The sequence below is a fragment of the Ambystoma mexicanum genome, chromosome 9 (assembly GCF_040938575.1).
Source record: "Ambystoma mexicanum isolate Mex_15411 chromosome 9, UKY_AmexF1_1, whole genome shotgun sequence".
In the NCBI taxonomy this organism is placed as follows: Eukaryota; Metazoa; Chordata; class Amphibia; order Caudata; family Ambystomatidae; genus Ambystoma; species Ambystoma mexicanum.
The window spans coordinates 458,464,576-458,477,780 of record NC_090931.1 but is presented as its reverse complement, the minus strand read 5'-3'; the positions used below and the strand labels follow the sequence as shown (position 1 = coordinate 458,477,780).

The following is a 13,205-nucleotide window of genomic DNA, read 5'->3' as shown; positions in this document are numbered from 1 at the left end:
TCTTTACACCCCACAGTTAAAAGTTAAACCTTTCTAGTATGTGTTAATTAAACAAATATTATATGATCAGTGGCTCATACTGCATATTGTTGTTTATGCTAATGTGGATCATTTTGTCACATTGGGCTAGAGCTTTCTAATAAGTGTTGAATAGACCAGTAATGTAATAGCATGATTTGTTCTTGTTTCATAATATTTTTGGTAATGCTGATTCAGCGTAAAGGGCTCATAATATGATTGAGCTAAAAACCTACTTGTAATTATTCGGTGGGGCAGTACTATAAAGCTGTTCACCTGTATATTATTCAAAATATTGGTGCTATTTTATATTAAATACTTTGCAGTAATCTACTAGTCTGAGAATAATTTTAGTTTTTACTAACTTAGCTAACTAGAAGTGATAATACTCCTGATTTTTAAAATCATTGGTGTAATCCGTTTGTAAAATTATAAACAATTTGCTGTTACTGCATGATCATAATTTCGCTGATAGTGACTCCATTTCGGAACTCCAGCTACAGTATCCCAATTCGTCAGTCTAAACATTTGTGCCATGTACATATATTGCGATGATCATATAATCAACAGGTCGCTCTTATTACACAATCATGGCCTGGACTGTGAGGCCCAGGCCATGGGGAAGACAGGCCTCAAGTCTTTCTATCCTCCCGAGTGTTGACAAACCATGTCATAGAACCAGATTGCCAGGGAAAACAAAGTCCATATAACAAATATGTATATGCAATAAGAGTCTGTTTTATCCATTGCAATGCAATAACCTGCAGCATTTGCCTGTCTAAAACAAAAAAGCTCCCTGGGTACAAATCTGTGTATTTTTTTGTTTTGCTTTAACCCCTCAGTGGTGCAGACGGTCCTCTCATTCATTCAGCCTTGAATAGTAAATACAATCTCTGGAAGAAGAATATATTCGTTCAAGGGAGCGTGCATGCCGCTTATCCATTTTCAATGTTGTTGCTTACAACTTTATTTCGGCCGAGCCTTAAAAGTGTATCCATAGCACATATAAAAACAATAAAATATACATGCCACTCAGGGCAGCACAGAGAGTACAATTTCAACAACTTAAATGTGCAAAACAATTTAGCAAACCACTTGCATACCAATCATAAAATGGTCAACCAATGAATCGGCATCGGACAACGTCATTTTCAAAGTTTTGAAGCACAATGATGCTAAAACTTCCCAAATTCATTAACACGTAAAGTGGGACAAGTTAATCAAAAAAACTGCAACTAAATATATGGACACTAACGTTTCATGAAACCAGAAAATGGTGAAGGTACAACATATCAAGAATGTCTATGCAATACCGTGAATTTCCCTGTGCAACAGGTTGGCCCCTGCCAACAAAATAACAGGGTCCACTTGAATTTCAACTCCCTCGGTGAAGGCCAGAAAGATGAACCTCTGCAATTTTCACTGATAGAATGAGAACCTTCGTTAATACAGCTCATGCCCTATGAATATAGGAAGACATTGTGAAAATGATCTCCCTATTGGCTGTAGATGTGCAAGGACAAAGGCGTCCCTAAGATTTTGGACATCAAAAGCTTATAGCGTGATCTGAGGTGGTTGGTAAAGGGGCACAAAAAGTGGAAACACTCTGCATTTTCCCTATGCAACAAACACAGGGGACAAAGATGAACACTGCTCCTCTGCCACACCTTCGTCCGGTCTTGCAGTGTTAGTCTTGCAGCGTTAAAATTCCTAATCAGAATCTTATATGGAGGACACGCAGATACCCAGGCGATACAAAATGCAAATACTCTTAGTAACTAAATTCCTGTCTCTGATGATCTTATTATTGGCAATGCCTGCTTCGTGCCGCTTACTGTTGCCAAAGCCCACTTCTCAGTCAGCACTCATTTCGCACTGCCAGCAGTCATGGCTGCTGTGGCCACATAGTAATATTAGAAGCTCTGCGTTCTCTATTTCTGTCGTAGGGAGTGATTTCCTTTGTGCCCACAAGCTGTTGTGATTTGTTTTTTTTGTCTAATGGATCAGAGGGGATTTTATTGTACTATATTTGAACTGTCTGCTGTTTTTCCTTTACTTGCAAATGCATTGTTTGTTTCCTTTGTACCACGAGACTAATTGTGGATTGTAGCTTCAGATGGAGATTTACGTGCTTGCAGACCTTCTTTTGGTATGATTGAGTAACTGTGGGTAATCGACTCTTTCTGTGCTATTTGAGGTGAATGCCAACATAATTGTTGGTCCAATGTGTCAATGAGTACTTTTATGAAGGAGTCATATCGAAACTTGGGTTTTCGTTGACCTTTATTCCTGGGTGATGCTTGTGCAATCGATAATGAGATGGCTGCACAACCGGCTCACTCTGATTAGTCCAACTCAACCCAGCTGGATGTTGGTAGGCAGTTGAAAGATGCGTATCAGAGAAGATGATGACTAGAATGTTCGTTCCTTTGTTGTAGTTGGGTCTAGTGATGTATAGTTAGATTTGTGTGTAGTTGATCCGGGCATGGTCCCTGTGTTTGGGGTGCAAAGCCTGAATAGCTCTATACCATTGTATAACGGTTACTTGTATTCCTTACAGCTTTGGAAAAAACCCAGTCCGAGTTATTTGACATGAAAACAAAATATGATGAAGAAACAACTGCAAAGTAAGTTTGCCTTTGTTCTTTTGCCCCATTTTTGTATGGCTGTCAATCATCCCCTAGTTTCTGATACCGATGAATGTATAAATATTCTCCTAGCTGTCGAATTGTGATAAACCAGAGAATGTATACAAGCATTTATAGATTTAGCTTTCTGTGAAAAAACTCTATATTTAGAATTAATTTGCACAGATTTGTGAATGAAAACCTGTCATTTGAATCAAATTTGCGAAAATTATTAAATCTTACATCCCCACTTTAGTGGCAGAGATTCTTTTACTGCTGCATGGAGTATGACTTGCATGGATGGGTGACTCCCTCAAAGCACTCCTCGCCCTCAGTTTAGCATCTGTATTTCTGAGGCTTGTGGAATCTGCTTAGATCACATGCTGTGCATAGGCCGACATTTAGTGGAAGCTGCGGAGTATTAGTTTGTTTTTCCAAACTCGAAAATGGGCGTCGACACAGGGCATGCCAGTAATACTATCCCTAGTGTGACGTCCCCTGTACCCATGATCCCTCACGCGTCTAGGACCCTCAGATTGTTTTTTTCTGCCATACTGGTCGGAAGCATTTCGCGGAGTTCCCTGGCCTAAACCATAATTTTGCAAAATATTGATAATTTTACCCCTTTCTGCACCCTAACATCGAGTTATTGAATTTCTACACTCGACGCCGGATCGGAGAGGATTTCGACCGTCGACTGCATGATGGATTTGGGCCTCGAGGCTTCCGTCTCGGCCCGGGCCTGGGCCGCTGGCCTCGGCCCTGCAAGTAGGGAGAGTGGGGGTGGCCATACTCTACACTCTTGTAATATATAGATACACTTATATATTCCTACATTTACCAGCCCGGTGCCACAAGGTGCGTATGGAGGGTACCCCTTTCCAGTTCTGCCCCAAGTGCAAATCGCAAATACCCTGGGTCGACAGGCACGCCACGTGCAACCTCTGCTTGCCGAGGGACCACCCCGAGGCAAATTGCAGAGCCTGTAGTAGGTTTAAGCCTAAAACACTTAATCAAGCGTTGGGCCCACCACGCCAGGCTTCAAGAGGCCATGGCAGCGGAGGGCGCCTTCAGCGATGGCAGTGATGCCGTACTTTCGGACGGCGAGGGCTTTATGGCGTCGAAAGACAGCTGAGCGCAAGTCCCCGACCTCGGAAGGTCGACCGGCAGGCCGGCTATGGGGAACACCCCCCCGCGACACGAGCGCTTCCCATGACACTTTCACAAAACACATAAAGTCCAACCGAGACTCGACGCGCACGTCAAGTTCTCGGAAAGAGGCACGTAGAGAACGGTCCGAATCGGCGTCCTCTGGGCGCTCTCGATCTAGATCGCCGCACGACGCCAGGCAAACATCCACTATTGCCAAGAGTGCCTCGCTCCCTAAGGTCACGGAAGCTCGATCGTCGGAAGACGAAGCCGACTTCCACCCTCAGGCCGCACTCCCAAGAGTCGGCGCCCGCAGACCGAATTACTACAGATCCCGAACCCCTACCCCCACGCTCGAAGGATAGGGTCAAGACCCCCGAACCTCGATGCCAGGCGTCGAAAAGCTCAGAGGGCCCTAAAACACACGGGAAACACTCCTCCAGTCACGGGGAGGGAGGGAAACAGCAAAGGAAGCAGTCTCTACCCACTGCCAAGCCCGTAGAACACTCCACTCCTCAAAAACAGAAAGACAAGTCGAGGTCTTCTGATAACACCAAAACCCCTGCACAGGCTACCAAGTCTAGTCAGGATAAATTTGAAAAACTCCCAGAAAGGGTCATTCCCCGTTCCAGAGAATGGACCAGTGTTGACATAGATAGGGTAATGTCAAGAATGTCATCTTTGGCAGATTTTTATGCAAAAAACCCAGAGCACTTTCTTGCTTATACTCCCGACGGGTCAGCACCCTCTGGCTCTAAAGATCCTATACTTCCAAGTACAAGGTCCCACTTTGAGACACCAATAGGGTCTTCAGACCCCTTCTACGTCCAGCCCTACTCTCATTACCAGGGAGAGACATCCTTTGTTGAGGATCCAGATTTGGGCATGGTGGAGGAACAAACTGGGACAGGCTACTATGGGGATGATGAGGATCAAGATGAGGAGGAGGAAGACCCCTACAGGGTACACTCCCCAGTAGAAAGAGAGGCCCCGGTTACCGACTCCCCTGTCGACAACCAGCAGCTCCTGAATGAAGTGCTGTCTCGAGGAGCCGAACATTTCCACATTGACACCCAGGGTGCCCAGGAGGAAAGAGACTTCGCAGAAGAGTTAGTGGGGGAGAGGAGGCCTGTTGCTCAGGCCATCCCTATCCTAAATCTATTCAAAGAAGAATAGACCCGTCACTCCTCAATCCTAACCTCACCAGGGCAGTGAACCCTAGGATTGAAAAACTTTTCAAGGCGGCCCAATCAGACCCACTATATATAAGGGGGCATCTGAAGCCGGACTCCCTGGTTGTTACTAACACCCGTAAGAGGGTTGGAACACCCTTATCGTCGGAGGCTCCTCCCGACAAGGAGAGCAAAAAACTGTGCGGGTTAGGCAGGAAAGTGGCCTCCACTTCCACCTACCAGGCAAGGATTGCCAACTCCACCACCCTGTTGGCCAGCTACAACTGCCATCAGTGGGAAGAGGTCGCAGCACTCATAGACTCCGCACCAGAACCCTAAAAGAGCCAATTGGTACGAGTTTCAGCAGAGGGAAGAGCCGTGTCCGGTTGCATTTTAAAGGCAACTTTTGATGCTGCGGATAACGCCGGCAGATTAATAGCAGAAGGAACTGTTATTAAGAGACACGCTTGGCTACGCCAGTCTGGTTTCAAGGCTGAAACACAAGCGTCATTATTGGACAAACCGGTGGAGCCGGATCTGTTGTTTGGTAAGGCGGTCGAGGACGCACTAAAGAATGCTAAGGACGAGTATGAAACACTCAAATCCCTAGGCCAGCTAACCACTAAACCCCCGAATCAGAGAGGGAATGGCAATTTTCGTCGCCCATGCGGCCAAAATTCCCAGAGAGGTTCTAACTATTCCCAGGGGCAGGGTACACAGTGGAACAATAATAACCAGCAGTTTACCCAGGGTTACGGGAGGGGTAATAAGAGGACGTGGTAGAGGTAGAGGCAGCCCCAATAAAGGAGGCGGCACTCCTCCACCGAAAAAGTGACGCTCCGTTCAGGGTCCCTTCTCACGCAACCCCAGTAGGGGGACGCATTTCCAACTTCACCCAAGCTTGGGAAGGGATCACATCAGACAGATGGGTGCTTTCAACAGTATCCGAGGGGTACTGTATAGAACTACTCTACTAGAGCATCCCCGAGACCATCCTCCACGACAAAAAATACATTCTTTGGAACACCAGAAGATCCTCTTAGAAGAGATCGTCAATCTGCTAGCAAAGGACGCGATAGAACTCGTCCCGGGACACCAGGTAAACAAGGGTATTTATTCAACTTACTTCCTTGTGCCAAAAAAAGATTTGACAATGCGCCCAGTATTGGACTTACGGCCTGCCAACAAGTATGTCAAGCCCCAAAAGTTTGGCATGACAACTCTCCAAGAGGTAATCCCCCCCCCTAAAAAAGGGGGATTACATGGCAACATGTTCCCAGCGCACAGAAAATACTTGTGCTTCAATGTGGAGAGTCGGCACTACCAGTTCAAGGTACTGCCCTTCGGGATAGCTTCGGCCCCAAGGGTATTCACCAAGGTACTGGCGGTGGCGGCAGCACACCTACGCAGGGAGGCAATCCCGGTGTACCCTTACCTGGACGACTGGCTAATCACGGGGGAAACCCCAGTAATTTGCAGAACAAACATTCAAAGGACTATCGACCTCCTCTTCGAATTGGGCTTCTCAATAAACAAGAAAAAGTCAAGTCTAGTGCCAAGCACATCCAAACAATTCTTAGGAGCTATCCTAGACACTCACGAGGGGTTGACCTTTCCTTCAGAGGAAAGAATTCGGAATATACTGCTGCAAATTCTGCAATACCAGTCCGGTCGCCAGATAACGGTACGCAAAGCAATGCGTTTGCTGGGCATGATGGCGTCCTGTATTTACCTGGTCCCCCACGCGCGCCTGCGCATGCCTCGCATGCAGGAATGGTTGGCGAAACAGTGGTCTCAGGCAAGTGGTCAGTGGGACGATCTAGTGGTCGTTTCGCCAACAGTGGTACAAAGCCTTCACTGGTGGACAAGAGAGAATCTGTCCAAGGGGAAACCCTTTTACGATCCCGAGATACAGGCGGTAGTCACAACTGATGCATGCCTGACGGGGTGGGGAGCTCACCATCTCCACCACACAGCTCAGGGCCTCTGGTCTCACGCAGTGGCCAAGATTCACATCAACCTGCTAGAGCTTCTGGCAGTATTCAGAGCGCTACAAGCTTTCGAACCCTACTTTTTAAACCTGTCAGTGGAAATCTGGACGGACAGCACTACAGCCATGTTCTACCTGAACAAACAAGGAGGGACTCGCTCGCCAAATCTGTCCAAGCTTGCCCAGAAAATCTGGATATGGGCACTCAGACGGAACATCTTCCTGTCATCGCAACATGTTCCACGGGATCTCAATTCCCTAGCGGATGCTCTGAGCAGAGACCCCCTCCCAGAGGAACACGAGTGGTGTCTACACAGAGAAGTCGTAGAAGATCTCTTCTCTCAATGGGGTTTCCCCACTATAGACCTATTCGCCACAAGCAAAAACAGACAATGCCCAGGATTCGCATCCAGGTTCCCCCAACCAGACTCCCAGGGGAACGCCCTGTGGATGAACTGGTCAGGGATGTTTGCGTATGCTTTTCCACCAACTCCTCTAATCAGGAAGGTGGTCAACAAGATGAACAGAGAATCGATGACGCTCGTCCTGGTTGCTCCCATGTGGGCGAGACAACCGTGGTTCCACACTTACGCAGGCTGGCAGTGTGCGAACCCATCAGACTTCCGGGCGGGTACAACCTATTGTCCCAGCACCAAGGTCAAACGGTGCACCCTCAACCCAACTCAATGAACCTGGCAGCATGGCTCCTGAGGTCATGGAGTTTGGACATCTCAATTTACCACAGAGGTGTATGGACATCCTAAAAGAGGCTAGGAAGCCCAACACGAGGCACTGCTACTTTGACAAATGGAAGAGATTCGTAATCTGGTGCCAGAGTAAGCAAGTCCACCCAGTTGATTGCACTCCTTCCACTATTGTTACTTATATGCTCCACCTGCTGGATGCTGGACTGGTTTTTAACTCACTGAAAGTACACCTGGCAGCCCTGTCAGCATACACCACTTCCCATAACAAGGTGTCGTGGTGGAAAGTAACAGTAGTTAAGGCCTTCATGGAAGGAGTAAAGAGACTTCACCCTCCTATTTCTAACCCACCTCCAGGATGGGACCTTAATGTGGTGCTATCTAAGCTCATGGGCCCCCCATTCGAGCCCATGCATAAGAGCAGTCTCAGACACCTGACTTATAAAACTGCCTTCTTAGTAGCTATTACCTCTATAAGAAGGGTCAGTGAAATTCAGGCTCTGTCAGTGCAAGATCCCTTCTTTACTGTCCATAAAGATAAACTGGTTTTACGTACACACCCTAGGTTCTCACCTAAGTTTATTTCTAAATTCCATTTAAACCACTCCATCAAGCTTCCGGCTTTCTTCCAAGTCGCCAAAAGCTCGGCTGAGGTGAAACTACACACACTAGATGTGCGTAGGGCGGTCCTCTATGTAAACAAGACCAGACCGCTATGGAAAACAGATCAGCTGTTTGTCTCCGTAGCCACAGGCAGAGAGGGAGATCGCGTCTCTAAAGGTGCCATCTCTAAGTGGATTGTTAACTGTATCCAACTGTGTTACTCACTCTCTGAAAAGACTCTGCCTTTCACGCCTAGGGCCCACTCCACAAGAGGCGTTGGGGCCACCCTGGCTTTTATTGCAAATGTACCCCTTGACTCCATTTGCAAAGCAGCTACTTGGAGCTCTATTCACACTTTTACTCAGCACTACTGCATTGACACTCATTCCAAGACAGATACACAAGTGGGACAAGCGGTTCTAAGACATTTATTTGCTCATGAGCCTTCTCACATCCCACCTCCTTCTTCAGGTACTACTCGCTAATCTATGCACAGCATGTGATCTAAGCAGATTCCACAAGCCTCAGAAGGGATACATTACTCACCGTAATCATATTTCTGATGCTTGTATCTGCTTAGATTCACATGCGGCCCTCCCTTCCTCCCCTCTGAGAGAAGGCGCATGGATGCTTGTAGTCTTACCTTTCTACCTTCTATCTGCTTGGACTATCTGTACTCGCGCTACTCCTCATGCTACCTCATGTCAGAAAAAACACAATCTGAGGGTCCTAGTCGCGTGAGGGATCATGGGTACAGGGGACGTCACACTAGGGATAGTATTACTTGCACGCCCTGTGTCGACGCCCATTTTCGAGTTTCGAAAAACAAACTGTAATACTCCACAGCTTCCACTAGATGTCGGCCTATGCACAGCATGTGAATCTAAGCAGATACAAGCATCAGAAATACGATTACGGTGAGTAATGTATCCCATATATCCCTTTTTAGAACAAAATGATACTACTACTTTTTTGCATTTATAAATGTCGTAAGGCACTCAGTGTTGACATCAATATTTTGCAGTCATTTTTCTTAGGCTATCGATTCTCGGACCGGATTACAAATTGACCAAATGTGTTGGTCTTTGCCTCCAGAGCCCTCTCCAAAAATGTTTTACCTGAATCTTGCAACTGTATTCAAAGAAACCTTTTCACTTGTGTCAGTGCACTCATTGATCTTTCTCTTATTGGTTGATGCTGTCCAATTAACATGGAGAGCCATCTGAAATCTTGAAACCTGTTCCGTGCCCTACCCTGTACCTGTTTCATGAAACAATCTATTGAACCTTTTCTGACTCTTGCTAACCACACAAGGATTAACAACGCTTCAACCCTCGCCCGAATTTCTAAAAATATTGGCTGAATTCGAACCGTCTGAAATGACTATCCTTTGGGAACTACTAATAGTGGGTTATGAATACACACGCTTCTGTAAAATAGTCTGCCTTACATGTTTAAAAAAAAAAAAACAATCTCCTTAGTACACTTGGGGATATTTGCATAGTATTGGCAGACTTTTTACAGCATTATTATATTGTCCTTGGAAGTCTATACACCACTTAATAAGAAACCGTTTCTGCCGCCTAATGGCCTGAGGCTTTCTATAAATGGCTAATTTTGAAGATCATTCTATAATGCATATTGCCCTGCTGGAAAAAAAAATGGACATCCCCCATAGACAATTTGAAGTATCTGAAAAATAGGTACTTTTTGAGAAAATACCAGTCGCATACTCCACTGAGGTACTTCTCATCTTAAAGTTTAGCTGATTTAAAAAAAAGATATATTTTATTATCAACTAAGCTTAACTGTTCTACTTTTTGTTTGCCTTAATGCAAGACATGGCATAGTAAGTGCTTGAATGCCAAAAGCCTGTTGAATTTTAATGAAGGGAAACTGGAACATACTGTTTTCTGCGGAGGAGAATGTTTTCCCACGCATGAAAACAATTAACAATTTCTGAGTAGCAGGACTGTTGTATTTCATGACTGTAATCAATCACAACGAATTTAATAGCTTAATGTCATGTGAAATGCCTATAAACAAGTTGTCTGTTTCGAGAAATAAAAACAGAATCAAACCCTCTTATGTTTTATCTAAAGGATGTAGATTTCTGGAATATCAAGGGTTACTAAAAGATTGTGGTCATTATATAGATATGACCCCAAATGAGGAGGGACTTTGGAGTATTTGATGTAGACTATGACCCCCACCCCTTTAATTTCAGTGTCTTTCACAAGCCAATTTGATGTATTAGTAAGGCATCCCCTGAATGATCGACACTAGTTAAAAACCTGTTTTAGCATATATCATTTCTGTGCCCCGAGTAGGGATGTAACTGTATTACTGTATACCGTGAACCACTTAATTGAACAATAATAACCGTCACATTGTTTATACCGGTATACCGTTCATACCGTTAAGTGTGCTTTTCAATCTAATTTGGAAAGGCTGCAGTAAGCAAGTGCTGCGTAGTCTTGGTCTTGCACTGTTGGATGTGCCGTCTGCCAAGTAGTTTCAGTTGGAGCAGTTTTTAATGCCATTCCATAAACCACACGTGCCTGTCACAAAATCAATGTTAGCAATAGGAAGAATAAATGCAGTGCCAAGAAGGAAGAGGGTTTACTTTGGGTTGGCGGCTTTGGGGTTTATATATTTATAATGGATAATGTTTTCTAAACATATGACAATGGGGGATTTCCCTGATCCTATCATTGAATTTACATATAATTAGTCTCTGTAGTCTCTGTGGGTATTCCCTGCTGCCATACCAAAGGGTAACATGTCCGTGATTACTGAACACCTTTTCGCCAGCAAGTAAACTAAAGGCTGTAACGTAAAGAGAGTGCGTGTACGTGTGTGTATGCGCACAGCGTATACTACCATCAGCCTCCATTGATCTGTGGAATGCAGGTTATCAAGATGGCAACATGTTAATCTTCACCAGTAGCCAGTGGGGGAGCTAAAAGCCTGAATGACCACTTAAGAAAAGCTATTCAGTTTGCTTTGCCAGTCGCAGCAGAGCTCCCTCCCCTCCCCTCCTCTCCTCTCCACACGTGTGTTTGGTGGAAGCAAGGGGTGGCATTTCAGTGGAAAGTATGTTGAAAAGCCCAATTCTGGCCCTGGGTGCCTAGTTTTGTTGTTGATGATAAATCTGACAATGTATGACCTTTTAGAAAATATTTGTTAAGATTAGTTAGCTCCACCTGCTATACCGCGATAACCATGATATACCGTCATTTGGCAAGAAGGTTATTGTACCGTCATAAAACTAATACCGTGACACCCCTAGCCCCGAGTGGCCATTAATTGGATGAAGTAGTTTCTTATTTCTCGAAAGTTTGTTTTCTGTTCATGCAAACTCCTGGGGTCAATCATGTACTGGTCAAGCACTTGTCTTATTCCACCTGGATGGGGGCAATGCACTCCTCGGAGGCCTCCCATCGCCTTCCCTTGTGCACCTGAGAAGTGCCCTACACACGGCTGCACCCTTCATCAAGGGTCTAAGCAGATACAACCACATCACCCCGGCCCTCATCGACCTTCACTGGCTCCCACTGCACGCACAAATCACCTTCAATGCTTGCTGCATCACCTATAAAGCATTCGCACTCAAGTCACCCAGGTACCTCGCGGGCAAAAACTCCAACACCAGAACCCAGGACACGTGCAGACTTTAAATCTGCCGCTGCAAAAGGAAAGGACCAGAAAAAATCCCTTCTCTGCCTATGCCCCAAGACTATGGAACACCCTACCTGGCAGCATCAGACAATTCAGAAAATACCTCAAAACCCACGTCTTGAAGGAATCTCATCTTCAACACCTAGGCCATCATGTCTCCCCTTGCGCCACCTGACTCGGTAGACGCCGCCCACCCCTTCCCGCAGTACAGCTGTACCCATCATCTGTGCCTCTCTGTATCCTACCCCCTGCTGTATATCTGTGCTGTTATATTCCTCTGTAAAGCGCTCCTTTGCTTCTCTAAGCTAGGTACGTGCTCAATAAATATAGTAATACTAGTAATAACCGGGACATGGCTAGGATAGGGTCAAACTCTTTCATCTCCATCTCGGTAAAGAGTGACCTTTTAAAATGCTTTATTATCTCATGTTTCAGCTAAGAGCGATCAGTTTGTCAATATATGGACACATTACAAAACCTTACTTTCTCCAGCATGGGTTCGTCAGGCCGGGAATCCTCTGTAAAAGAAAAAATCAATTTGTTTCGTTTCTGAACTGTTTTTCTCCTAATAGCCGATCACTGGTCTCTGGGTCCTACCGCCCTCAGCCAAGTGTTGGGAGTCCTTGTGCTTGGCTCTCGAGCTTTTACTGCATATTGTGTTTTTTCAAAGAGTTTACTCTTACTTTTTCGGTCAAATGGAGCCTCAAGCTCAAGATTCTTCCGATTAACGGGGACCCGTTTGGGAAATCTCTACGCCCCTCAACGGCAAATTTTCATCGAATTTCACTTCTTGGAGGATTCCGGAAGATTTCTGAGGCCAAGCCCCACGTGGACATGGCCGAACACAAAGGAGACTAGACGCCTGTTGGATCCAAGCCTTTGAGGATCTGCCCAGGATGTGGACTACAGAACGTCTTCAAGGAGGATGAGCTTTCCCGTTGCCTCTACTGCCTGCACTCGACAAGTCACGCGTGGAGGATCACTGTGCATTCTGCAAGGACATGTCCGCCCGTACCATGAAGGACCGTCGCAAACGGCTCGCTGACTGGCTGGAGGCAAAAAGAATGGCGGTAGGTGAGTCCAAGAAGTCTGAGCGGTCTTCTAAGACCTTTGAGGGCGCTCCGGCGACGGGAGCCCAACATAAGGCAAAGCACCGCGAGTCCCCAGGCACCGGGAGCGCCGTTGGTATGTGCTCTGTGGCTGCCAGGCCGGGCGCAGCATCACAGACGCCGTCAACCACGAGCCAACGCTCCGGCTTGAG

The 13,205-nt window shown here is 46.0% G+C and overlaps 1 protein-coding gene across 4 annotated transcripts in view; it reads left to right on the top strand.

The window, feature by feature from the left end:
* CUX1 (cut like homeobox 1) overlaps positions 1 to 13,205 on the top strand; it is a 2,307,153-nt gene that overhangs the window by 513,682 nt on the left and 1,780,266 nt on the right. For all 4 annotated transcript variants that reach the window (XM_069614989.1, XM_069614986.1, XM_069614987.1 and 1 more), the window contains exon 8: positions 2,579 to 2,645. In XM_069614989.1, the coding sequence (XP_069471090.1) occupies positions 2,579 to 2,645 (67 nt within the window). The remainder of the gene's footprint in view (positions 1 to 2,578; positions 2,646 to 13,205) is intronic.